Source organism: Eublepharis macularius, chromosome 10 (genome assembly GCF_028583425.1).
Source record: "Eublepharis macularius isolate TG4126 chromosome 10, MPM_Emac_v1.0, whole genome shotgun sequence".
Lineage (NCBI taxonomy): Eukaryota > Metazoa > Chordata > Lepidosauria > Squamata > Eublepharidae > Eublepharis > Eublepharis macularius.
The window spans coordinates 95,760,560-95,787,385 of record NC_072799.1 but is presented as its reverse complement, the minus strand read 5'-3'; the positions used below and the strand labels follow the sequence as shown (position 1 = coordinate 95,787,385).

General features: G+C 44.8%; 1 protein-coding gene across 2 annotated transcripts in view; it reads left to right on the top strand.

The window, feature by feature from the left end:
- The window catches only part of UBE2K (ubiquitin conjugating enzyme E2 K), a 57,758-nt gene that overhangs the window by 16,290 nt on the left and 14,642 nt on the right, over window positions 1–26,826 (top strand). For both annotated transcript variants that reach the window (XM_054989763.1, XM_054989762.1), the window contains exons 2-4: window positions 14,391–14,484; window positions 19,045–19,103; window positions 24,545–24,627. In XM_054989763.1, coding sequence (XP_054845738.1) covers window positions 14,391–14,484; window positions 19,045–19,103; window positions 24,545–24,627 — 236 coding nt within the window. The remainder of the gene's footprint in view (window positions 1–14,390; window positions 14,485–19,044; window positions 19,104–24,544; window positions 24,628–26,826) is intronic.

Genomic DNA, 26,826 nt, shown 5'->3' with positions numbered 1-26,826 from the left:
TAGATACCACATTCCGTGGGTTCCTGCTGTGGGAGATTTTCCCATAACAGGAATCAATAGAAAGTGGCTGGCCACAGAACAGGGGAGGTTAGGTTTTGGGGAGCAGGGGTGTGGTATTTGGCAGTTTGGGTGCAGGTAGACTGTGGCTGTGGCCATTGGCAGCCCCAATCCCATGTGTTTCTGCGATGTGGAAGTCTTCCCCACAGTAGAAAGACAAAGTGGTGTGGCAGGAGAACCACCTTTGGGGGGGCATAAAATGGCCCCCCAAAGTGGGATCTGGTTGAACCTTGGTGGAGGGTGGGAGGGCAGGTAGGAGATGGGCCCCTGAAGGTTGGACAAGCCTCTCTTATTTCCCACATAGGAAATAATGGAGAAAGGGGAGGGGGACTAAGAGCATCATCTTTGGGAGGCCATAAAATGGCCCCCCAAAGTGGGATCAGCTTGGGCCTTGGTAGAGGGTGGGAGGACAGGTGGGAGATGGGCCCCTGAAGTTTTGGAGCATTTTGCATGCAAAATGCCACCCCTAGCCAGACAAGCCTCTCTTATTTCCCCCATAGGAAATAATGGAGAAGGGGGGGCTAAGAGCAGCATCTTTAGGAGGCCATAAAATGGCCCCCCAAAGTGGGATCAGCTTGGGCCTTGGTGGAGGGAGGGAGGACAGGTTGGAGATGGGCCCCTGAAGGTTGGGGACGTTTTGCATGCAAAATGCCACCCCTAGCCAGACAAGCCTCTTATTTCCCCCATAGGGAATCGTGGAGTAGAGGTGGATGGGGCACCTTCTTTGGGAGGCCATAAAAAGGCCCCCCAAAGTGGAATCTGCCTGAAACTTGGTGGATGGTGGGAGGACAGGTGGGAGCAGGTCCCCTGAAAGTTGGGTGCATTTTGCTTGCAAAATGCCACCCCAAGACACCTAGGAAGATGACTTGCTTTTCCCCTTAGAGAACCATGGAGAGTGTAGGAGGATGGGGCACCTTGTTTGGGGGGGCATAACGTGGCCCCCCAAAGTCCAATCTCTCTGAAAATTGGGGGGTAGTTAGAGGAGAGTTAGGAGAAGGTCTCCACCAAGTTTGGTGTGCTTCGGACAGAAAATGCCCCCCCCCCGACTCCTGGAAAGCCGGGAGAAGGTTTTCTCATTGAAAACAATGGCCGAATCAAGCCGAAACTATTACCGAAACGCAAATACCGAAACGGTTTCCTGATTTAGTTAAAACCGAATCAGGTTTACTGAAACGGGCAGGCCTTGCACACCCCTATTAACAACACCAATGTAATCGGCACAGATTGCGCAGAGACCACAGCATCTGCCATTCACAGCTGAAAAAGATCAGAGGCTCAAAAGTGCACCAAATAGAGGTGCTGTTTCTCCCTATCCAAGGAAATTGCGGCAGCCATTTCTGGCCTTACCGACTTGGGCACTCTTGCCAACTCACTGGGAGGTAGTTGCAGAGTTTTTTTCTTACATCCATAAGCCAATCAATGGGTGTAAGACTCAACAAGAGCCAATCAAGCCGTTTTGCAGATCTGCGAATAGTAACAGCTTCAGGACCCAACACCAAAAGTCTAATAATGAGTAATGCTTTGGGATTGGGAATCATGATATTATTTCTGGATTTCCCAAACTTAATTAGACAAACTAAGAGGAAAGAGATTGCCATTCTGACAATTTTTGTCAGAATGCTGAAGGAAGAGACAAACCCTGCTCTGATTCATCGTCCTGTCTCTCCACTCCCAGCCAGGGAAATGTAGAAGGGGTTATTTCATACCAGGAAAACCCAGCTGGCCCAGTAAGGTAGCTAGAAAGGAAACCTATACCAAAAGAAGAGAGAGAGAACTCTAAGTGGAAAACAGAAGTCTGTGCAGATATTGAAAGTCATATTGCCAGTGCCATAACTGCTTTGCTTTCACAGGCTTACTGAAGCTGCGGGAGTCTTATCTAACGGCTTTGGAAGCTCTCAGTGCTTCTGACCTTGTACACTGCTTGCTCCCATGAATTACTATGTTTCAACTTTGATCTCCTGCTTTCTCAGTGTCTAGACTTGATAGTAGAAATATGTGAGACGTTCTCAGGATGGGTTCGTGCCAAAAGTCCTGTTTTACTGATGGGAGGGGGGAGGAGTAAATGTGTTCGTTAAGAGGAATGGTTTTCCCACATGTTGCCATTCCTGTCAACCTGTTCTTACTGCTTAGTCACTTACCTTGCTTCTGAGTAATCCTATGGACATATCTGTGGAAATGATCTGATTCCTGAATGAAACCTTCTAACCAAGAGCCTGGCTTCTTGCTGTGATGGTACAGGGGTCTATCTGCCGTAGCCTGTCGTCCATAGCCTGACAAAGATGGTATAAATAAATAAAACACTTGGGCTTTTAAAAAAGGAATGGTCTTTGTGATGATGTTCTTAATCAGTGGTGAGAGAGAATGTGTTACAACCAAGGCCACAATCCCACATCTCAGATGTGCTTTTGGATTTAATGTGGTTTCTGATTGTTCCAAGAACATGGAGCTTACACAAGCAAGTCACCGGAAAAGAGCAAGCAGTCAGTAGCACCTATAAGGCTAACAAAATTAGTGGTAGGGCGTGAGCGTCCAGGAGCCGCAGCTCACTCCCTCAGATACTGTGGCTCACAAAAGCCCTGGTCTTGCCTGTCAGCGTACAAGGCTATAAGAATGCAGCTCCTTGGAGAGGAGGGCTGGATGTCCCCCGTGGATGCAGTGCAGTTAACTCTCCCCCGAATCCACAGCAAAGGATTGATACGTACGGCCCTTCTGAGATCCTGCCAGGGAAGGATTGCTGGGGAAGGCTGATCTCAGACTCATGGGGCTAGTACTGGTTTGGAGTCGAGAGGGAGAGCAATTTTGGTGTGTGTGTCTGTGGGGGGGGATTGTTGAGGGGCACCACCACGCAGGTGGGTTTGTCAGTGGTGCTGCACAGAATCTGTCACTGTCTTCCCCAGGAAGTCCTCTAGGGCAGTAGGGCAGAAATGTTGGGTTGGGGGGCCCAGGGCACCCGCTTTTCCTTAGGAGTTGCAGAGTGACTGAAGAGAGCGGTAGCTGAAGAACCGCAGTCCACTCGAGCACAGCTTGCCTCCAGAGAGCGTAAATGCCTTTGGCAGAAATCCTCACTCTCCTTCCCCCTCACAGAAATCAAGTTGGAAATGGTAGGCAAAGGCAGAGCAACCCGACCAACACCTGCAAGGTTGCTCAAACTGCAGCAAGCGTCAATGATACTGAAAGAAACCTTGGGAACACCTGGATAGCGAAGGCAGCACAAAACATCTGTACTAAACGTGGAAGCCTTAGAGCATCTCAGGATAAGGACTGCTGATGGATGGGCTCCAGATCTCTTCTCAGACAGAGAATGCAGAAATCCCTAAAGAGAATGAGGGGACTGAAGAACTTTAAACGCCTTTTCCGTGGTGTTTTTTCCTTTTATTTTAGATTTCAGATATATTTAATGATCCTGAGGAAGGAACTACACAGGGGGAGCAAGAGGGTTCCTGAGACACACATGCTGAGAGAATTAGCAGTTTCCTGAATCCTTTGAATTGAAAAGTTGGAAGAATAAGCTGTGCCTTTTCCCTACAAGCATAAAATGTTGTTAGAGCAGAAGAAAAGAAAAGAAACCCTTAAAGGTTTCTGTACTCTATCTAAAAATGCCAAGGATCTTTTACAGATATATATTCCTATTCTTGTTTGAGGCACAGCAGTCCCCAAGGCTGGGTAACGGTAATCTGATATAAGCAGAGCACAAAAGGATTGGAGAGGGTGTTTGGAGGCCAGTCAAAGCCTCCAACTTGGATGAGTTGGTTTTCCTCTAGACCCATTGCTTTATATGAACCAGTCAGATGCAACCAGTAGCTTGAATCTTAGGCAGATGCTGCTGCCTATGAAGTGAACCTGGCCTTACCCCTTTTCTTAAGAGTGGACATCTTAATGATATATTGGTAAAAAAAAAAAATCTCTACCCTGGTTTGGAACTCTTGAGGCAGTATAAGAGTAAGCCAAGCCAGGACAGACCAAAACCAAGGAGCTTATTCAGAGAGGCATCAGAGGGAACAAATACTGACCGCAAATACAATTGAATAATTACTTGGCTTCCATTGACTTAGCAAAGGCTTATCTCCACATGCCACACACACACCCCACCCCCTAGTGTCTCAAATTCACCTATATGAGCATCAGTTCCCAGTTCAGTGTCCTTCAGCTTGGCAACAGCACCAAGAGTTTTCTCCAGGGAGAAATCTTGTGGCTTATTTTCAGAGTTAAAGGGTGCACATGTGTCCATATTTGGATGACCTCCTGGTGATACCATTGCCCACAAATGGTATCTATATAAATAAATAAATGCTAGGTGCTTTTTGGCATCTGACGTATGCAAGGACTTCTCCCTTAGGTGACTTGCACCTTGCAGGTGTCCACAAATGGCAAAGCAAAGATGTACCCACAACGCTGTAGTGCCAGGAAGAAAGAACTTACCTTCTTTTCAGTGAAGATGATTTTCAACCAACCCTTACACAGAATATTACTTATCTCAGTGTGCTGCTAGATTATGCTCAGAACAGTTTTTTCCTCTGAGAGGAGAAGAAACAAAAGATCTTGAGGTCAGCTATGCAGGTAGTGAGATCAAAGTCAGCTAACTTAATGATCTTAGTATGCCTCCTGGACTTGACTGAATGTGTTCCATGGGCAAGGTCCCATGCAAGAACATTGCAGTGGGCTCTATTCTGGATCATGGAGAAATGCAACCTGCAGATCAACATTCTGGAACCCCGCCAGCAGAGTCTTTGATGATGGGTGAAGGGAACCAACATCTCCAAGAGGATGCTGTATGTAACACAAGAACAAATATCAGATGCCAGCTTGGAACACTTTTGGGGGGGGGCACTACATCGAAGACATCTGAAGCAAGAGACAAGGGCCAGTAACCTAAATTAGCTAGAGGCTAGCTCTCCATTGCGTCTTCCCCTTCATCTGCCATGCCTATATCATACTAAGGACAGACAATATAAAAGCTGATACACATATTAATAGACAAAAGGGGCCAAGTTGAAACCTAATGGAGCATCATCTCTTGTCATGGGCAGAGGAGGGTCAACTATTGTGTGTCTCTGCTGAACGTACACAAGGACACAGAAAATACAAGTAAATTGGCTCAGCTGAAAACAGCTAAATGGAAATAGGCTCTAAAACCAGTAATATTTCATGAAATAGTGACCAGCTTTGGACTCAAGTGTAGACTTGTTTTATTCAGACCTGAATCATCAGACCAAGAAATTTGTAAGCAGGTTCAAGACTCTTGGAGTGGAACAACTGGATGCCCTGCTGTCCCCAGAGCTTATGTGTATTTTCCACCTGTAACCTTAATTCCTAGAAGAAAAACATTACTTATATGCATAGCTTCCCATTGGATCTGCAGGTCAGTGTTTTTTTTAGCCTTGTGTAGCTGTCAATGATGAATTCATGATATAATTCCCTAAAGACTAACCCAGATCCAATTTGACTGCCACTAATGATCTGGAAATAGAACATAAATACCTACTATAGGTTATGTAGAACAAGTATTTCAGGTTGTGTTGTTTCTGGAAGGTCTTCAACATCCAAGATATATGACACCACCTGGAGAACAAGTACATGTTGGTGTAAGGAAGCAACCAGACTCATTAAAAGCCTCCAGCCAACAGATGTTTCTGTTTCTTCAGATTAGCCTGGATCAGAAGCTGCAATCCAGTATTCAATATGGGTAATCAATATCACTGGTTATAGTCTGTTGATGGCATCCTGTCAACAAGGCACCCACCTGTTACGAGCTTTCTGTGAGGTGTCTCTCTTGTGAGTCTTCCGTCCTTTTGTCCAAAGCTGAGTCACCTCAGGGAGAAGTCCTTGCATATGTTAGATGCCAAAAAGCACCTAGCATTTATTTATATAGATGTAAGAGAATGTATCATTCACTCTTGTAGTACACAGAAGTAACCTGTTCCCCGAGAATTGTAGACCATTCTGCTTGTACCACTGCTATACCTGTGGCCTCTGCCTTGAATGCTTCAGTAGAAAACATTTGCAGAGCAGCTGTGTGTCCTTCAGCCTTAGTAATGGAAAACACGTACTCTATTGATTGATGCAGATTTCGGTAAAAGGATTCTACAATTTATTATTTATTTTGTCATTTATAGCCCGCCTTTCTCACTGAGACTTGAAGGTGGATTACACAGTGTGAAATGGGAAATACATCTGTTAGAACCTCCCACTTCCCCCATGTAAGAACGGAACATTGGGCTCAGCATGAAGGTCCCTTCTGCTCTGAGGAAAAGAGGGCATCTTGCCCCACCCTAAAATAAAGGAGGAAAATTACTACAAGTAGCTAGTAATTACAGACGGTCCATGTTTTCTGCTCTGCCTGGTTTTCCTGTGTTTAGCTGTATTGAGAGTTTCAGAGTTGTCATTTACAGAGTGTTTTATATTAATGCAAAAGTCAGTTGTCTTCCTCTGGCTTTGGAAGATTCTGAACTGAGGAAGAGGATGACTTCCGCAGTTAGAAATTGAAAATTCAAGCAAAGACCTCCCTCCTGACCCATAGTTAAGATTAGGGCTGTGCAAGTTGGTTTGGAGTTTGGATTCAAATACAGAATTTTGGCTGATTTGGTGAAATCCAGGCATTCCACATCAGAAACCAGGTATTCTGAATTTTTACTGAATTTTTGGTAAAAATTGGGTAAAATTCGGTCATTATTTTCTATGGGAATATCTGGGGTGTGCTGTTTTTTTTTTCTTTCAACCAAACTTCACCAAATTTGGAGGGAACCAACTCTTGACTGTCCTCTAAAGACTCCCCCCCCCCCCGATCCAATTCTGTGAACATATACAACTGGTGCGGCACCAGCTGCATTGGCTCCTGGTTGAATTCCTGATCAAGTTCAAGGTTTTGGTTTTAATATTTAAAGCACTTAGCAGACTGGGACCAACATATCTGCAGGACGGTCTCTTGCCACATGTCCCCCTCTCGCCATATGTCAGCTAATCAACATCTGTTGGTGATCTCCAGCCCTAAGGATGTTTGCCTGGCCTTGACCAGGGACAGAGAGTGGAACACTCTCCCTGTTGAAACCCAGGCCCTGCAGGATCTGTTACAGTTCCACTGGGCCTGTAAAACGGATGTTCTGCCTATGATTGTGGCGGAGGTGCTGGCGAACTATCCTGCAGGCCCTCTTGCTCTGTTTTTGCTCTGTTTTTTTTTTTTTTTTTTACTGGTTTGGATCTTGGTGGATCTCTGTCTGCTGCCTAACCTCACAGTGTTTTAGAATGTTTATTCGATCTGTATGTTAAATCTTGGAATAATTTTGTTTTATTGTATTTTATACTGTATTTTACAATGTATATTTATTAACTTTACTTTTATACACACACACTTCTGTTTTTATGTGATTATGAGGATATAGAAATTGAATAGATCAAATCACCTGAACGAGGCCCCCCCCCCCTCCACTGCATTGTTTCCTATGGGGAAAAAGCCAAAGCTGACTCCCACAGCAGAAACATGTTGGGGCAAGGCTGCCATGGCCAAGGCACATTCCCGAATGCAAGCTGAGCTCATCCCATCCCAGGGAAAGCCCAACAGATCCAAACTGAAGCACAGGAAAGAACGGAATCCCCCCAGAACCAAAGTGAAACAAGGGGACCAACACCACGTCAGAGAATCGCATCCATTCCACCCAAACCAAACTGAAGCAAGGGACACTCTTGCAACTTAGTCCAACAGAAGCAACAGAAGAAGAGTGATTTCCCCGTAGGGAATAATGGCTGGATTTTACCAAGTTTTTCAGAAATAACCAAACTGAATTAGAGAATTAATTAAAAATTCTGGGAATTCCAATTTTTTTCTCAAATTCAGTAAAAAAAAAAGATTTACCATTTTTTTCCTGCCCCCCCCCCCGCCCTCCTGACCGTAGAACAGAGGGAATCTTCCCAATAAGTTCTGTGTCCCTTTCTCTCTTTTGTACAGTATTTGTGATTTGTGCAACTTTCCTCCTTTTCCTAACTGACAAACTATTAAGCGTGTTCTGGAGACCTTCTGTTGGGGAGAATTGCCACGAAGACATGGACAGTGTGAGGGATTCAGAATTTTAGCCAATCATGTTTCTGAACTTCTGAATTGCTGCTAGATGGGTGTTAGTAGTGGTGGTCCTTATTGTTTTTGTAACTAACTTGGAGAGAGTATTAAACCTTTCCTTTCATAGCCATCCAAGGGGAAATGTTTTTGTGAGGCATGAACTAGTAATTTGGTGATTTAATAATGGGTTCATCATGCAACATGCCAAAAGATAGTCTGTTACCTGTGGAAAATATCTGTACTTGTGTGGAAGATTGCCCCTTATGAGACCTTAGTCTTGTTAGAAGTTTTTCAGATATAGCTGTATTTTTCACACAAGGAGAATCATGCTGGATTTTTTGCCCAAACAAGTAATCTAAGAGAAAAAATGTATGTTCTAGAAATTGAATCACAGCGCTTTCTGAAGGACATAACATGCAATTGGTATTTGACATATTCGGTGGATTTTTTCTTTAAAAGAGTGACTATTTTTAATCATCAAATGGATGCCATAAAGGCAGTCTTATTAACAGTTATTGACAATACTACTGATAGTTTAAAATCAGGGTGAGAAAAATTGTATGGTAACATTCCAGAATTAGAGCCCTTGATTACGTTGTTCATTAAGGTATCCCCGGTTTAATTTGCCTGTAACTTGTGTATTGAATCTCCATCTTTGCTGTCTATTAGGACTCTCATAGGGTTATTGGGGGCGGTTGCTGCTCCTCCTGTCAGCAGTTGGGTATTTTCTGGCTACGGTGGCAGATCCTAGCTGTGGAATTCTTCTTGTTTATTGGCTAGATGTATAGATTTAGAATGGGGGTGGGGGGAGATCCTTTTCCAGTTAAACATACCCGTATACTGCTGAGGAGGATAACTTTGCAACAGATATATTACTTTACTGTATCCAGATTGTAGCATGCTATATGGAAGAAGCAGGAGTGAATTAAGATGATGCACGCCAGGAGTGGTTGCGCAGTTTTAAAAAGGCACGTAATAAAGATAGTGTGATGCAACTGAGAGAACAGTGCTGATTCTGTGACAAAGGAGGGATTTGTTGAAGTATGGCAGAGTGTGACAGGGGAGGAATTTTAAAAGGCTTTAAAGTTTGCCATCCTTACGGCCGGTATCAAAGCCTGTGAAGCAAGTGAAATAAGCAGCATGATGTGTGATTGGTTGAAGGCTAATCTGACTGAAAGCAACCAGGAGCTCTGTATTGTAATGCATTGTTAAATGCCCATTGAAGATTCAGCTTGTGATTTGTGTGTGTGTCCAGATACACAAACAAGTGGCAGCAATAGTGTTCAGATAAAAAAGTATTGTATACAGGTCCTGATTAGCATCACAGAAGTATACCTGTGCTAGCAGGTACTAACTCTTCTAATGGATATGGGTCTCTTAAAATGAATCCAGTATAATTTCATCATACTGTGAGCCTTCTGAGAATGTCAACTGTTTAAAAGTATATTTCTCTTGGAATGATGCATGCAACCATACTTTTAAGATAGACCGAACTTCCTACGAAACTGAGCTGTGGCAGGAGCAGTAGAGTCTGTATGTCCTGCAAAGACAGAATTTTCTATAGGAGGAGATGCCCGAGGGAGTGTGTACCCAAGAAACAAAGATCACTGGTCTTTAGGGATTATAAAATCTCTGTGGTGATGGGGTAGGAAGCAAAAAAGCAAGGCATTTTTCTGCTATAAGGTAGAGATCAGATTGTCTAAGGAGTTTGAGCTTTTGCTCTGTAAATAGTTTGCTTTGTAAGGTAGATATGAGCTCAGATCGTTCCCTTAAAGGAAGTCAGACTTGATTAGCATGTCTTGAAAAACAAGCTTTCTTAGTTAAGCAGAAACCTTGCCAAGATGATGTATTGTCGAAGGCTTTCACGGCCGGAGAACGATGGTTGTTGTGGGTTTTCCGGGCTGTATTGCCGTGGTCTTGGCATTGTAGTTCCTGACGTTTTGCCAGCAGGCAATACAGCCCGGAAAACCCACAACAACCTTGCCAAGATGAGTGGGCAAGAAAGATGCTACAGTGCAGGGTGAGGAGAGGTAGCAAAATGTCCCCAAATATCAGGCATATACATTCTATAATATGACTGGATGATAGGGGTGCCAAACCCCCAGTGGGGGCAGGGGATCCCCTGCCCACACCCCGCCCCCACTGACCTGGCCAGTGGCGGGGGCACACCCTCTGTGTGCGCTTCTGCGGAGCGGGCCCGTTTTGGAATGCTACAGCACGCAGGAGCGTTCTTGCGCTCCGCAGCGCCTCAAAACAGACCCATTTTGGCCAGGATTGGGCCCGTCTTGAGCTGCTGTGGAGCACGGGAGCTCTCCTGCGTGCCGCAACATCCCAAAACGGGCCTGATCCATACCAAAATGGCCGCTCCACAGCAGCTCAAAACGGGCCCGTTTTGAGGCATTGCAGAGCTCAGGAACGCTCTTGCGCGCTGCGGCATCCCAAAACGGGCCTGATCCGCGGGTGTGTTTTGGGCTGCTGTAGAGTGCAGGAGCATTCCTGCGCTCCACAGCAGGAGTTGTGTTTCATTAATGATGGCAGGCTTGTCTTTCTTGGGGGTCAGAATGGCACGCTTGCACAGCCCTTCCGTGGACTACTGCCTGATAGTGGTGATATCAGGGTATATCGTGGCTTCGACAATACTTCGACAATATATTGCAGCTGTTAGGTCTGCTAGGTCGTCAATGCTGTGCCCAGGCCTACAGGGATGGTCACCTTTCTCTTGGACGTGAGACTTGCTGGTACTTGGCCACTGCTGCTCAGTGCACCACAGGAGTATGATGTGCATATTTTTTGCCGCATCTCTAAGTTGCTTCCTCCTTTTAGCATCAGTATATGTTGCACAACGTCTTCCAGGAGGCTTCTTGGGGGCAGTAAGAGATGATGGCTGCAAGAGGTGTGAGGTGGAGTTGGACTGAGGGAAGGATGGTGTGGTCGGCCCTTCGGCAAGTTCATGTGAGAGGTTCGCATTGAAATGGCCCCTAGAAAGGTCGTGCACCATCTCCCCACGAACATTTAAAAACTCAGCTGCCATACTGACTTTTATATAAAATCCCTTTTCAGGAGTCGTGTACTGTCTTTCTTCAACTGTCTGCAGTTTCCTTGACGTAATTTTTAGCTCAGAACACAGTTCCACAGCTGACCCATCAGCCTGCCAGCCACACAGGAAAGCCAGGCCCCACAGGGAGATTGGCAACCCTGGAAGGGCGGTGTATTTTTACCTCAGGACATATTCAATGACTGGGAGTCTATGAATGTGTCCTGAGGTACTGCGTGTGTCCTACATACTCTTTAGAATGTTGGAGATGGCCAATCAAGGCCGCATATGCAAATGACCCCAGGGAGGCTGAGCTGGCAGTTGGTGTGGGTGGGAGAGCAGCCTCCCAGCCACACAGGGAAGCTGTATCCCTATGGGAAAACACATTTTACCCCTTTTTACCTCCTCAGGGGGCGAATCTCTTAAAATCCCTTCTTAGTGAGCCTCTACACCACAAAAGGAACGTCCTGCCCAAATTTCACGTTTCTAGGTCCAGGGGTTTGGGCTGGGTGTCGATGAGCCAGTCAGGACACTTGTCTTTATATGTATAGATTATGCCCAAGAGAAGCCTTGCAATTTGACTGTTGCTACATTGAAAGTGGGCGGAGCCACCCAGGGTTAAGGACTAAGCTACTTGGCGTGGGACATAGCCATAGGTATTTTGGCAGTGTATAAATTCTTTTTTAAATAAAATTTATTTTTATAAATATAAGGAGAACAGAAAAAGGAAAATAAAAACGATAGCACAATTATAATTACATCAAAAGAAAAAAAAGAAAGAGTAAACATATAATAAACAATATAAATAACTCAGGTTTTTATATCCAGCACATATCAATCCTTGAATAGTCAGATTTTTGATCCTCCAAGCATCTTTCATTTGTAACATTTCCATATAATTAAACACACTTCTGGGAAGTTTGCCTTCTTTGGATTTTTTTCCACCTATCTTTTTTTTAGATCCTTTACCCCATTCATGTCTCCAAAGATCATTTATCTTCTTGAAAATAAACAATAGATTGGAAAACATTTTCATAAAAATTTTCTCTTGCATTGTTTGGTGCATATATTGTTGCTAGTGTGTAAGTCTTGCCTTCCAGGAGCCTGATTTTCAAAATCATTTATCTTCCGTTAGAGTCTCTTAATTCTTCCGTAATATTTATTTGTAATTTGTAAACTGCAATTCTTTTTTTAAATTATAAATTCTTAATAAACGTGCAAATATATATGAGCAAAAAACAGGAACAAAGCCCCAAAGAATCATGGAAATTGTAATGATACAACAGGAAGGGTGGACAGTCCTGTGGTCCATCTGTCATTGTAACTAACTGTTTGTCACTGCTTGCTCCCCTGGCCAAATCTGAGGGGGCTTGAGCCCCTCAGCCTCCATGTAGTTCACTGGTTGCCTGGGGGGGCTTAGCCCCCCAGCCAAATCCTTGGGGGCTCAAGCCCCTCAGCCCCCTCCCCCATAGTTTACACCTATGGTCTGAGACTTTTCATATTATCATGGCAGTATGGAAAGATGCAGCTCAGACTGTCAGAGAAACATAAGAACCCACTATCCAAAGTAAATCCTACTGAGAGCCTTGCTACAAGTGACATTTTACACGTGAAGGATAGAGGATCATTTTCGCAAGTCTTTCTGGGAACTGAAGTTCCTCTCCCCCACCCCTTTTCCTTCTGTTCCTTCCCCTCGCTGCCTGAAGAGACAGAGAGAGCCTACGGCAACATCGGCTTTTGCAAATCGTCTTGCTGGGGGGGGGGGATGCTCCGGAGAAAGCTGAGAAAGTTGCAGCTGCCTGCCCCAAAGATCATTGAGAGCAGGCTTGTGACTGGAGGAACCATTTGCAAAAGTTGCTGTTGCCGCAGGCTTTCTCTGTCTCTTCAGGCAGCGAGGGGAAGGAACAAAAGGAAAAGGGGTGGGGGAGAGGAACTTCAGTTCCCAGAAAGACTTGCGAAAATGATCCTTTATCCTTCACGTGTAAAATGTCACTTGTAGCAAGGCTCTGAGTTTAGTACAACTTGTTCCCAAGGAAAGTATATAGGATTAGAGCCTTGATATGACAGGGAAGAGGCAAAGGGAAATGCCTGCTGTTTACATGTACCTATAATGATTCTCTGTACAGAAGCAGATGTGGAGGCAGTTTGTCTGGTGACAACCACATGCCATCCAGGGGTGGAGTGCCGTACTAATTAGTAATTGTTGGGAGGCAAGAAGACTTGACACTGTGCACGTGCCCAGTTCCTTTATAAGATATTAGCGTTAGTGATGTTAACAGCCTGCCCCTGAAATGGAGCTTGTACGGTGCTGGTTGTGACTCCCCTTGTCTCCTGGCGGTTATAAGGACAGTCTTCCCCTTCACTCCCCCAGTTATCCTGCATTGACCACTGACGGTTCTTGCATTTCCTCAACATCCACCACTGATCAGGTATATTCCCCCATCCTGCTTAGAAGTGTTCCCAGTGCCCTTTTAGTATGAGTCGAATCTGTTGGATCCTCAGTTCTTATGGCAGCTTGTGGTTACTTTTTCAATCCTGAGAGTGCCAATTTGCTTTAAAAGACGGTTGAAGTAACTTTCTTTTACACATGATTGCTTCATTATTTAGGAGATTCGGATACTTCACACACAAGTACGTGTTTTGATCTCATTTTGTCAACATGCTACTTGCCAAAGTTGCATTTCCTGCTTTATCATTTCTTGCTCTTCCTCACCCACCTGATGCCCAAAAGATGGCAGGAGATGAACTAGGAGGGAGACTGTGGGGGTCGGATGTCAGAGGATGTAGATGCGGATGAACCCGGTCTCTGGCTGCGTGAAGTAATTTTATTTTCTCTAGTCCAACCTATTGGTGGCTGTTTTTAACAACTGATGGTAACTGGATTATTTGATTCTCAGTTATGCTGGTCAATGACTGCAGGAAATACTTGACTAAAGTTCTACACACCGTCAGATTACTTAAATTCCATTGAGGTGTGAGTCTCTTAACTGTGAGCAGTTCTGGGACTCAAATCAATTTAAAAATGTATCCGCAGAGGCATATTCTTAGGATATCCTTTCTGAGTTTACTTGAGTGGCTGCAAGAATGCATTTTCAGAATCTTAAAACGCTAAGTTTTTACGTGGATCTATACGCCGGCTTGTGCAGCAGTCGGTAGTGATGCTCCCCCTAAATCCGGGGGGGAAGAGGCCCACGGGCGCACGTGTGTGTCTCAGCGCATCTGACCTGCAATTTTTCTGTTCTTTTTTTGAAGACAAGCAAAAATCAGATCAAAGTAGATCTTGTAGATGAGAATTTCACCGAGCTAAGAGGAGAGATAGCAGGACCTCCGGACACCCCGTATGAAGGCAAGTAATATTTTGGACTCCATGGGACCTTTCAAACCCTGTTGCTTTAATACTACATTTTCTCCAAATAAATTGTGATTCATTTTGATGTCTTTCTGGACTAAGATGTTTTAGTTCAGCCTTGCAGTTAACTGTTCACATGGGTTGAATAATGGTTGTTTCCTGCTGTGGGATGTTGCTGCTCAGACTGGCTTCTGATACACACACACACATGATTTGGGGAGGGGGCTGGAATTTGGGGGGGGGGGCCTGGAAAAATTTCTGTGCCTAACGTATCAGTTAGAACACAGCTTACTGTGGTGACCCCATCAGTGCAACAAGTTTTACATTAATGATATAAGAACATCTGAACAAAATTTGGAGGGCTGTCTTCCTAAACATTTGATGATGTATAATCTCTTATGAGGGAAAGAGATAATTTTTAGGATCAGATTGAAAGTATATATGTTTTAGTTCTTGTGCTGAAGAATTTAATGCCCTGACAAGTGTTTTGGCTCACACCTTTCTTTTCCCCACAACCTTGACACAGCCTAGCAACACAATACCCTGGTTGGTATCTGTTGACATGTAAATAACACAAAAATGTATTCTTGTGCTTCAAACCTTTTTCCTTTGCTTGTATTACTATACAAAGCATCATGTACCTCTATGGTACTATGTAAGTCATAATGGAAAGCTATCCGTGGTCTCTTCAAAATATAGACCCTGCCACATATTCAGCGCTGTGAGTTACTATAGAATGCTCCCTTACAGAATGTTTTGTTTTACAAACAAATATCAACAGTTTCCCCCTGAACTTAATGAGACGAGTATTTAGATACTTGTCACGGGCTGGGCCAGCCCAAGCAGGGCGGTTCAAGTCCAAACCTCAACACCAAGTCCAGCGGGGAGTTCCAGGAGCAAGAGCCAAGTCAGAACGGTGGTCAGAGCACGAGATGACGCCAGGAGTCAGTCCAGAGTCCAGGAGCTAGGTCAGGTGCAGTCCAAGGTCGGTCACTGATAGCGTCAGGTCCAAAAGCAGGCACGAGCAAGGTGCACGGAAACAGCGTGGTTGCAGGTAGTCAACACGTTGCTTCCACGCCTGGCAGTTCCCTCAGCTCAGTTTTTATAGCCAGACATGGATAACAGGCAGCTGCTGGGGCTCCATTCTACTGCTACTCACCATCGCTCTCCAGCAACTGGCGTCGGTTCAGGAGGCGAGCACTGCACCGTCTCTCCTGCAGCTCCAGCCTCAGCCTCTGTCTGCAGCGTTCTTTACACGTGGGCAAACCGGGAGGGGGGGGGAGCCCCTGGCTGGGCTTCCCCTGTGGTGCTGGGGCTGGAGAGTACTGATGGCTCTGCTTCAGCTGCTGGCTGTAGGCTCCGATCCGCCAGCAGCTGTGGCTCCTGATGACCAGCCTCTGCTGAGTCAGGGCCGGCTACATGGAGCTCCTCTTCTCCTGAGGAGGAGTCCTCACTCTCACTGAGCCCAGACTGCGCCATGACAATACTAGTGCTTTGCTGGAGAGAGACAGAGAGACTATACTGGTAGGAAAATGCATTAAAATAGTAGGATAACTCTGTTCCCATTTATTATATACAACCAAGGGTGGTTTTTTTGCAATACAGTAGTTGTATTTTGAACTTTTCTGATTCCCCTATTTATTTATTTTTTAAAAAACTTGCATTCCAGTTTCTTACCTTGACAATGCCTACTTATACAGGTTAAATGCAGGAAGATTATAATAATCGTGTACTTACAATAACCGTCTGCTTATATACCGCCCTTCTGGACAGATTAGTGCCACACTCAGAGTGGTGAACAAAGTCAGTGTCATTATTATCCCCACATTACAGCTGGGGAGCTGGGGCTGAGAGGAGTGGCTGCCTCAAGGCCACCTGCAGAGTTCATGGCAGTAGAGGGAGTCGAACTAGCAGAGTGTTGATTCATAGCCCAACCACTTAACCACTATGCTACAGCAGTTTTTCTTTGTATGTGTTGCCCAGTTCTAGGTTGCAAAACTGGAATGCAGCTCAAAAGCAGCATCAGGCCCTGGAGGCAACAGTTGCCATCCCCGTCAGGAAGTGTGCTCGGTCCCTTCTGAAAAACAGGGCCCTGTTAGCATCCTGAGCAAACAGATTTATGATTGTCTGATGGGAGCCAATTCTGTCCTTGAGATTTTGTTTCTAGTTGAGAATGTCTCAGAAGAAGGAGGGCTCAAAATTACAAGGTGTTTCATTTCCAGAAGATGGTTTAAAATAATACGGTTTTAAATCAGTGAGATTCTTCACTCCCAAGGAAGGCTGTTCATAAAGTTAAAATATAACTAGAAACTAAATTGAAATTAAAAAAAAAACTTTTGAAAAATATTTAATTTATACACAGTACAATGTACTATACTCATTTTCCTGATATAAAACATTTCTGGACTGCTTATGCTATCCAATCATAGCTTTCTTTATTTCAGTGACTTAAAACAAAACTCTTTCAGTGCAGAGATTGTGTTCTTTGCATTTATCTATTTTGAATTTACCCACTTGAACACAGGGACCAAAAAGTAGGCAATGTTTTTAGCAATGCCTCACACAGCAGTATTGATAACTATTTCTTTTGGAACTGCCATACTTGGTGCATTTAAAAATATTTTTTTCCTGCCTTTGCAATTTTCTCACCTTTGTGGCTCACAGTCGTCATTTTATTTATTATATTAGTATCTTGCCCTTCTTCCATCATGTAAGTCAAGGTTGCGTGATGGAAGAAGGCATATGTAGGACTCCCAGGACCTCAAGGCTTATGTAGCACTCCCAGCACCTCTTGCGTCTGGCTGTTGTGGCTGTGACCCAGGCCATACCTGCTTGACTTGAGCAAGGTTGCCATATCACAGGCCTTCCAGTCATTCCCTGGCCTTGTGATTGATAAATTGTGATCGACTTGCTTTCTGTAATTCTAGATAAGACCTCTCTATGCAGCAAAATGATCTGTTATGCAGAATGAACCGGATTTGCTGAATACTGGGTTCTTTTCTGTTTGGGTCAATAATGATACCGTTAAACAGAATGTTCCCAAATAGGCACCTCCTGATTAGCTGAGGGAGTTAGCTTAAATAAGATGAAGCGAGAGGGGGAACTGGAATTCTCTACCTATGTTTATGGGGATCATTCCCTTGAGAGAACTCTCAAAATAAGCCAGGCAGATGTTCAACTGGAAACGTTTATTGAAGAGGAAAAAGGGGTGGACGTGCAGGAAACCACCACAGAACATGTACGGGGCTAACTAAGAGAATATCAGGGAGGAAAAGGGGAGAAAGCAGTTTCGGGGAAGGCGATAGTGACCAGTCTTAAAGCTAGAGGTCCGTGGAGGCAGCAGCAAAACAACCAGCATTTCATGGAGAAGAAAAGAGGCCCAAACAGATTTGGGGGCATATGTTTGGCTCCAGAGAGAGAGACACAGTCCCTGGTGGCCAGGGAGTCTAATTAGAGGGCAAAATGCACCCTGGGGTGAGCTGACGTCTTTGCCCCAAAACTAATGACTTAATGGGTTTTCTGGAAGTGGACACTGGATTTGAGAGAGGCTTCCTGAGTCTTCCTGAAGTGGATTATAGGTGTGAATGGTGCTTGATGACCGTTTGAGTACCGGATGGGAAAAGCTACCAGATTTGCTAAATTGTTTTAGGTGGTGCTTCATCAAGGCAAGTGGGTGAGGGAAGTGAGGCCGGGCGTGGATGAGATGAGCCAGGAGCCTCCTTGTCCTAAGTGATGCCTCTCTCCAGGGCAGGGAGGGGCCATTAGTCAGCTGCTCTGATTCCCTTCTAAATATTTTCCAGGCTGTTGACCAGCTGGCATCCATTTTATTTCATTTCAGGCCATGCACTTGTGCTATATGAGGAAGAGTGTTTGTTACTTCATATCTATAAACTGCTGATACCCAAGGCTATTGAGGTGTCTTAGGGCAGGGGTCTTGCCCCTTGGAAATTTGCTTTCCCCTTTTGCCATAACTATCTGTCTTCTGTGATAAAGAGTTTTAATTTTTTTTAAGTAGTAATTTCCTATTTGCTACATCTGATGCTTCGGTTAAGCTCCCAAATCACTGAGTGTTCTTTCTCTTTCCAGGGCTCCAGTTGTTGTTGTTTTAAGGTGTATGTGAGTGCTCAGTATCTTTGAACCGTGACTTGTTTTTGCATCTGTGCTTTACTATGTTTGTTGCGGTTTCCACATCTTGAGGGCTGCTTCTTCACTGAAGCGAACAAAGTGCAGATGCCGTTCTCAATGGATTGTGCCTTGCCATATACTGGTGGTTTCCCCTGACGGACCAGTGGAGCTATAAGAAAATGAAATACTCTGCAAGAGTGTCAGTACATTCCCTGACTAGTGCTGTGAGGACTCTCCATGGCAAACAGAGGCAGAGAATCTAGAATTCTTTACTTTAGGATAACTTCTTTCTGAAATTACATTCTCTGATAACCTCTTATGTTTCTCAGGAGAAAATTTTAAAATACCACTTGATGTGCTTTTAGGAGGACAAAATGTTCTGGTAGGATAATACTGGCAAAGAATATAATTCCTGTGTTTTGGCTTTTACAGGAGGAAGATACCAACTAGAAATAAAAATTCCAGAAACGTACCCATTTAATCCTCCTAAGGTACTGTCAGCATAATTCTTGTGCCTAATTCTCAGGATTGTTTTAGTGTAGTAGACCTTTTTTCTGCACTGCTTCCCCCCCCCCCCCAGGTGTTTCTGGATTGACTCAGTGAGGGCAATCGTTTACCTTTAATTGCTCTGATTCAACAGTTCATGATCCCTGAATGCTGTACCGGCAACAAAACATCAGTAGAACATAACAACAAAATTGCTTTCAGGGGGACCTTGTGGTGAAGGTCTTCATCCCGTTTTTTCAATAATGAAAATAAAGCCCTTTTCAGTTTGCTTTGGAATTCTAGATAGAATACTATTATTAGGAGCACAGTTCTAGGATCAGAAAGACTCCAATTTGAAGAGAAGAGGCACTTACGAAATTCATGCTTCAGAAAGCATGGATATTAACAACAACATAATAATAACAACATTCAATTTATATACTGCCCTTCAGGCCCCTGCCCTTGGCCGGCAGCGGGATCCAGAGCCCTCCCCTGGGAGGCGGAGGCCCTTTGCCAGCCTCCGCAGGGCTACGGCAGCCCCCACCACACACCGCCCTATGCACAGCGCCCGTGGCCCTACGACAGCCCCGGCAACTTCCAGCCTGGCGGCGAACATCTTGGTGGCCCCGCTGCTCATACGCCATGCAGGCCCCACAGCGCCGGCCGCAGATACTCCTCTCCCTACAGCGGCGGCTGGTCCCCCGGCGGAACTCTCCATCATGCGCAGCCTTACAAGCAGGCCCACTCGGGCGGCTACCAGAGATACAGCCAGGGCTCTCCTAGGACATCTACTCCATATACCACCCTTCAGGATGACTTAACACCCACTCAGAGCAGTTTACAAAGTTTGTTGTTATCCCCACAACAACAATCACCCTGTGAGGTGGGTGGGGCTGAGAGAGCTCCAGAGAGCCATGACTAGCCCAAGGTCACCCAGCTGCTTCAAGTGGAGGAGTGGGGCATCAAACGTGGTTCTCCAGATTAGAGTCCCACCCAGGGCCGGCACGCCCATAGAGGCCAGGTAGGCGGTGGCCTCAGGCACGAGGGCACTGGAGAGGCGCCGGAGGGGGTGTCAGGGTGGAGGCATGCGCCGCAGAGCGGGTGTGGCTGGCCCGCAGCTGCTGCAGCCAGCCAGCCCCGTGCCTCCGCCGCCACCACACGACCCAGCCGGGTGCAGCAGCCACGAGCCGCTGCTGAGGCGGCGTGCGGAGCGCAGAGCAGCCTCCGCCCGCCACCCCAGCCATCCGTCAGCGAATGCCCCCGGCTTGCGCTGCATGATGATGTCATCACGTGATGACATCATTGCGCAGTCCGTGGCACGTGCGCGCTATGCGCGTGCGTGCAGGGGGGATGCCACAGGCACCAAAACCCTGGCGCCAGCAGTGGTCCCACCGCTCTTAACCACTACACCAAACTGACAAGTCTTCTTACTTTAACATCTGTGCCACATAAGCAGTGAACCATTGTTTAATCTCCTGTACTGTGCTGTCTTTCAGATTATGCTCTGTGCATTTTGCCTTGGTTTTTCAGCTTAACATCAGGTTCAGGGATGTTTACAGGCAGAAATTAATCGGGTTCTATCAGCTTTTCTGCTGATGCAAGATGGAGAACGTGCAATCTTGCCCAGTTTCCACTTCTTGCTGCAATCACTGCTTGGTTTTTTTTGTTCACCTGGGTCCCACTATCTCCAGCATAACCTTAACTTTTTTTTTTTTTGCATGTCAAAAGGAGTCTGTCCTCCTCCTGGCAGTAGCTGTTTGGTTCATATATAACTAGTAATTTGAGGTGCCTCATCTTTTGGATTTTTTGCCAAGCCAGATACTACATTTGATGCTTTTGAATTAAAACTGTATCTTTTATGGCTTCAACTATAGGGGTTGTGAATATTTTAACTGCTGTTATAATAACAACAACAACAACAACAATAACATTCAATTTGTATACCGCCTTTCAGAATAACTTAATGTCCACTCAGAGCGGTTTACAAAGTATGCCATTATTACCCCCACAACAAAACACCCTGTGAGGTGGGTGGGGCTGAGAGAGCTCCTAGAAGCTGTGACTGACCCAAGGTTTAATAATAACAGCAGCAACATTTGATTTATATATCACCCTTCAGGACAACTTAACACCCACTCAGAGTAGTTTACAAAATATGCTATTATTATCCCCACGACAACAATCACCATGTGAGGTGCGTGAGGCTGAGAGAGCACTGGAAGAGCTGTGACTGACCCAAGGTCACCCAGCTGGCTTCAAGTGGAGGAGTAGGGAATCAAACCTGGCTCTCCAGATTAGAGTCCTGCGCTCTTAACCACTACACCAAACTGGCTCTCAATATGTTGGGAAAGCAGTCTATTGTAACAAGAGACAGTTTGGTGTAGTGGTTAAGAGTGCGGGACTCTAATCTGGAGAACTGGGTTTGATTCCTCACTTCTCCACTTGAAGTCAGCTGGGTGACATTGGGTCAGTCACAGCTTCTAGCTCTCTCAGCCCCACCCACAGGGCATTTTGTTGTGGGGATAATAATGGCATAGTTTGTAAACCACTCTGAGTGGGTGTTAAGTCATCCTGAAGGGTGGTATATAAATTGAATGTTGTTGCTGTTAACTGAGGAAGTTGCACTTGGAGAATTTTTGCTTGGATATCTACTAGGCACGTGCAGTTCAGGAATCCAATTCGGAAAAAATGCCCGAATCAGACCCAATCCGTAAAGATTTGGGATTTCTGAATCAAAGCTTTCTGAAGCATTTGTAATGCTTCACAAAGCTTCAGGGTTGAGTTTAAAGGGGCCTACTGCTGCTTACAAGCAGCGGCGGGGCCCTTTAAACATTGCCCCAGCCACCCACCCCCACTTACCTTTGCAGCAGCGGTGGCAGCATTGGCTCCGGCACTCCTGCCGCCCACGAAGCCGCGGAGCGGCGGAAGAGGTGGAGAAATCTCTTCCTGCCCCTCAAATGGCCGCCGCAGTGCAGCAACCATTTGAAGGGAAGGAAGGGCCGGAGGAGGTGGCTCCGGCCTTCCCCACCGCCCTGCAGGCTCAGGAGGTGGTGCGGCAGCAGAGGAGCCGGCTGGCTTCAAGCTGTAGCAGCCTTGTGCTGCCGTGCATGCTGCCGCCACTGTGGTGGCAGCGGTGCCCAGCTGATCACCCTCCCCCTCTCCCTCTGGCGAGTTAAGTGGGTGGGGGGTGGAGGAGTTGCCTCAGGGGGGTGCAGGGGTTGCCCCGGGGGGGGGGAGTTGCTCCTCCTCACTTCAGTATGCCCCGAATTTTTACGGAGCATACCAAAGCGAGTAAATACCATAATTCTGAAGCGGCTGGCGACTTCAGAATTACGGTATTTTGCAAATATTTTCCCTGCTTCGGTGAAACCTGAAGCGGGAAACTCAAATCTTTTCAGGATGCACATCCCTAATATCTACTACAGTGGTTGGAGGGGATTTCTGTTCCTTTTATATATCCATTTGGGCAGGAATTCACTATATGTTTATATAGCAGGAGTTTGGGAAAGCTGTATCTGTGAAATAATCTGCCTGGAAACATTCTCTGATCCTTATGTTGAGCTGACATGCTCTCACATCTCCCCCATCTGCAAAAACGTGCTGACATTCACATGTTTATATACAAACAGGAACTCTTTTTCCTTGGGACCTCACAGAAATGATGAACTAAAAAAACCTCTCAGATATTTTTAAATTAGTTCATTGCCTGAATGAACCTTTTCCAGGGCCTCCTTTCTCACACCGTCATGTAGGTATGCACCTGGCATTTTTATTGCTCTTCTGCACATGTTCGGGTGATAATTATTCTAGAAAGGTTTTGTTGTATGTTTCTGTGGCACAATGGCACCACAAGCCAAGGCTTTCTAATATTGCTTTTGCTTGAATGTCGATTTCCTCATGTAGAGCACCTTTCAGTTTATGCCCCTCGAAGCTGATATTGCAACTGACCACCTCCTTTGTGTCTGCTGAGGGTGGGTGTTGGGGAGACATTCTCATCCAGGGTGGGAGTGCTGCTAGGTCTGCATCTACAGAGCAAGCCTCGAGCAGTTTGCTGGTTTGCTTTCTGCCACCCCTCTTTTAGAACATGATATGTCCACAGTTGTCCAAGCTCTCATCGCCTCTAGGTTGGTTTGCCGTGCTTGCTCTGTACCTGGAACTGCATCCGAAGGCTGTTCAGCAGCTTTGGTATGAGCAGCACAGCAGCAAGGATGCTCGCTGGCCTGGGCTCTCGGGAGCACACCTGGTCAATATGAAAAGGTGTCCACTGGCTACACATTAGTTTCAGGAAATAGCCAAAGTGCTACTTCAACATCTAGTACTGATTTCTGCTCTCCCCCAGTCTTTTCTTCATTTATTGGTTTGTTCCTTATTCTTAACTGTCCTTGCAAAGGCCCTGAAGCTGTATGGCTTGTAATTTTTTGTTGTGATATTATACTTTTCTATTTTTCCTGATCTTGTTATGTAGTTCTTACTACTTTTTGTTGTATTTTGTTTTTAGATTTCATGTTTAAAAGATATCTCATGAACAAAGCTGAGAGTGTAGAATATAAACATTTTAAATAAAATAAGTAGAAGGCTTACTTTAAGGACTGTGCATGTACTTGTATATTATAACACAGAAAATCCAAACGTTGGGGAACCTCATAACTTAATACTCCATGGACCAGTAATGGTCTATAGGATATTTCTGAATTTTCAAACAATTTAAACAGAGAAAAGATATTTAAGATATGCAAAAAATGGTTTACAGCCACAAATGCAAGGCAGACTTTTAAAATTTAACTTGACAATTTTACATTAAACTTCTTGCAATTTGAACAGAATCCAGAGCTCAACAGTTTCACTCACCAGTCGCCACATCTTAGACAAATCAATCTGTATGTTACGTTGTTTAGCTAGTATTCCTTTTAACAGAGCTGCCCCCAGTGTCTTAATAGTAGAGTCATCGTGTGCACCTGCATGCACGTGTTTTCATGAATATTTAAGTATAAATCCAAGAAAACATGTATCACGTAACGGAATTCTGGCTGCAATGATAGGACCGAGCAAGTAGCGGAGGGAGCTGGACCGTGTGGCCTTGCGTCACCCCAAGCCCCCCTGAGCCACCAGAGATTCCGTTCTTGTCTGCTGACGTTGAGTTCTTTGGATGCGAACGTAGCCTAGCTGCCTTAATTGGTCTGTTTATCCAAAAAAGTAATCTGTATAACCTTCATGTTTGCTGATTCTCACAAACAGTAGCTGAAGTGGTGTCCATAATGCATTGGGATTAAGGATAGGGAAGAACCCTTTCCCACATGACATTTTAAAAAATCAAATAAAGATGCGTTCAATGCCTGAGGCCTGACCTGCATTCTGAAATAGTTAATCCCGGCACAGGATCACTAGGATGTAGGTTTTCCATTAAAAAAATTTAGCAGCTGTTTTCACAGAAGCTTCCATGTTCTAGGTGCGGTTTATCACCAAAATATGGCATCCTAATATTAGCTCAGTCACGGGGGCTATCTGCTTGGATATCCTAAAAGATCAATGGTAAGTAAGCAGTATTTTGTTACAAATGTAGCTAAGATAAATTATGGCTTCTTAGAGCAAAATACCAAATAAGGCAAAAGAGATTTTTGGGACAGACTCATTTATTTTCATCTTTCATACCTGACACTCAAAACTGTAAAATTTAAACTTTAGTATAAATGTAAGATCTGATGTACAATATGGTAAGGCGTATTGAATGGCTTGAAGAAAATCTAGTGGCTCATAGGTTTCTCCATTTCTTGATTTTCACTGACCACAGCTTGCTGTGACATCCAAACTGGCAGGCTGTGGCTAGATTTGACTTCCAAGACATAGTCTGAAGGTTAGCTTTGACCATAGCCTTCCAAATTTGAACATTGTGGTTAGTGAAGGAGAGAGCATTCCCAAATCTGAACGGTGCCTCTCTTGCTTAAGCCATTACAATACATGAGTTTAGTGATTTGTTAGAGGTAGAATGTTTGATGCATACTGATGATGTCTTGCTTTTCAGATATTATCAGTAAGGTCCTGTGAAAACTGCTCTTGATAATGGACTTCTTACAACTCATTTTGTTTAGTTGTGTGTGCATATAGGTAGGGATCTTGCTTTAATTTCATTTTGAATAAGATCAAAAGGAAGAAAAGCATAGATATTAAAGCGCTTCTAAACAAGTAGAGAGTATTGCTATTTACTGTTTAATGATGACGGTGTATTTATTATTGTTTCTGCCTCTTGGGATATTTTTGAGAGTTGACAATGCCCTTTGGAGGAAAGGTGGAATTAAAAATACTTTAAATAGATTTATCTTCCTCCTCTGCACGTTGTTAACTTGTCATTAAAGGAGTAAAAAATACCCCAAATAGATGGGCTTGTTGGCTGGGATTGGATCAGAGCACAAGACTTTGCTGTGCAGTTTGAATGTCGTCTGCTGACATTAGAACAGCTGTCAGTTTAGGCTAAGTTCTCACTGAGGTGATGAACCCCCATCTAGGCTGTACCATTTATGCTATAGGTGGAGGCTTGTGTGGTGGAATGCTCCTCTATACAAAACAAGCCCACAACAGAAAACTACCTGGTCAAGAAGAAGGATTCTACCCTAAGTTTCTTCTTGGTATATTAGTTTTTAAAAATATATTGGGGACCCCCCTGAAAAGCATTCCATCATGTCGAATCCCCATCTGTAACATGGAGCCCAGTAGATTTACTGTAGATTTACTGAAGTCGTTTTACTACTTCAGTGAGAACTACATCATAATCACTATAATTTTGAACTGAGTTCAGGAGAATGGATCAGAAAATCCACAGAATAGGAGCAGGGACAGACAGGACACATTTTTTTCTACGACCTAAAGGAAGTCCCAGCTCTGAAACCTTAAAAAATTCCTGGAGGTTAGAAACCAAATAATGGAAGCAGCACCTGTAGCTTTAAGAATTAAATATCCACTGAGATCTTAAGAGACCATATTCAATATTGCTGAGCCTTCCAAGTCTCTTCGTTTCTGTCAATCAAAGTTGGGGGAGTGAAAAAGATTAAAAAGATGAAACGAAGGGAAAGGAGAAAAGCAGAAGCAGGAGGGAGAGCTGAAAAACGTAAATACATTGGAGAGAAGGAGGCTGTCACAGAGCAGTGAGTCTTGTGGGGGGCTATCCAACAAAGATATCCCTTCCTGGGAGCCCTATAAACACACCCCTTTCCCTCCTGCCCCCTTCAGCCTTGGAGCAGACATGGGTAGTAGCCATATAAGTAGCCTTATACTGGCTACTACCAGTCAGTCTGGAAGTTCAACTAAAGAGGGCCTCTTCCTCCAGTCTTCTAAGCAGCATCTCTGTCAGGCTGTGGATGACAGGATATGGTAGACAGGTCCCTGTACCATTGCAACAAGAAGTCCAAGCTCTTGGTTAAATGGATTTATTCAGAAATCCAATCATTTCCATATATATGTCCAGAGAATTACTCAGGGGCAGGAAAGCATCTAAGCAGTACACGCTTCCTTGATAGGAATAATGACTTGAAGAAAGTACAACTCTAACCCATTCATTTCCCCCTTCCCACCTAGACCACAGGTTTGCGTGGAAAATGGCCTGGGAATGCATGAGAGTAAACTGTGACATTTCAGACAGTACAAGGTCACTTCTGTGAGTTTCAAAGAAAAGAGAGAAGACAGCTGTGTTTTCAGGCTGTGAGAGAAAAGAGAGCATTTGCAAAATGAAACCAAGAC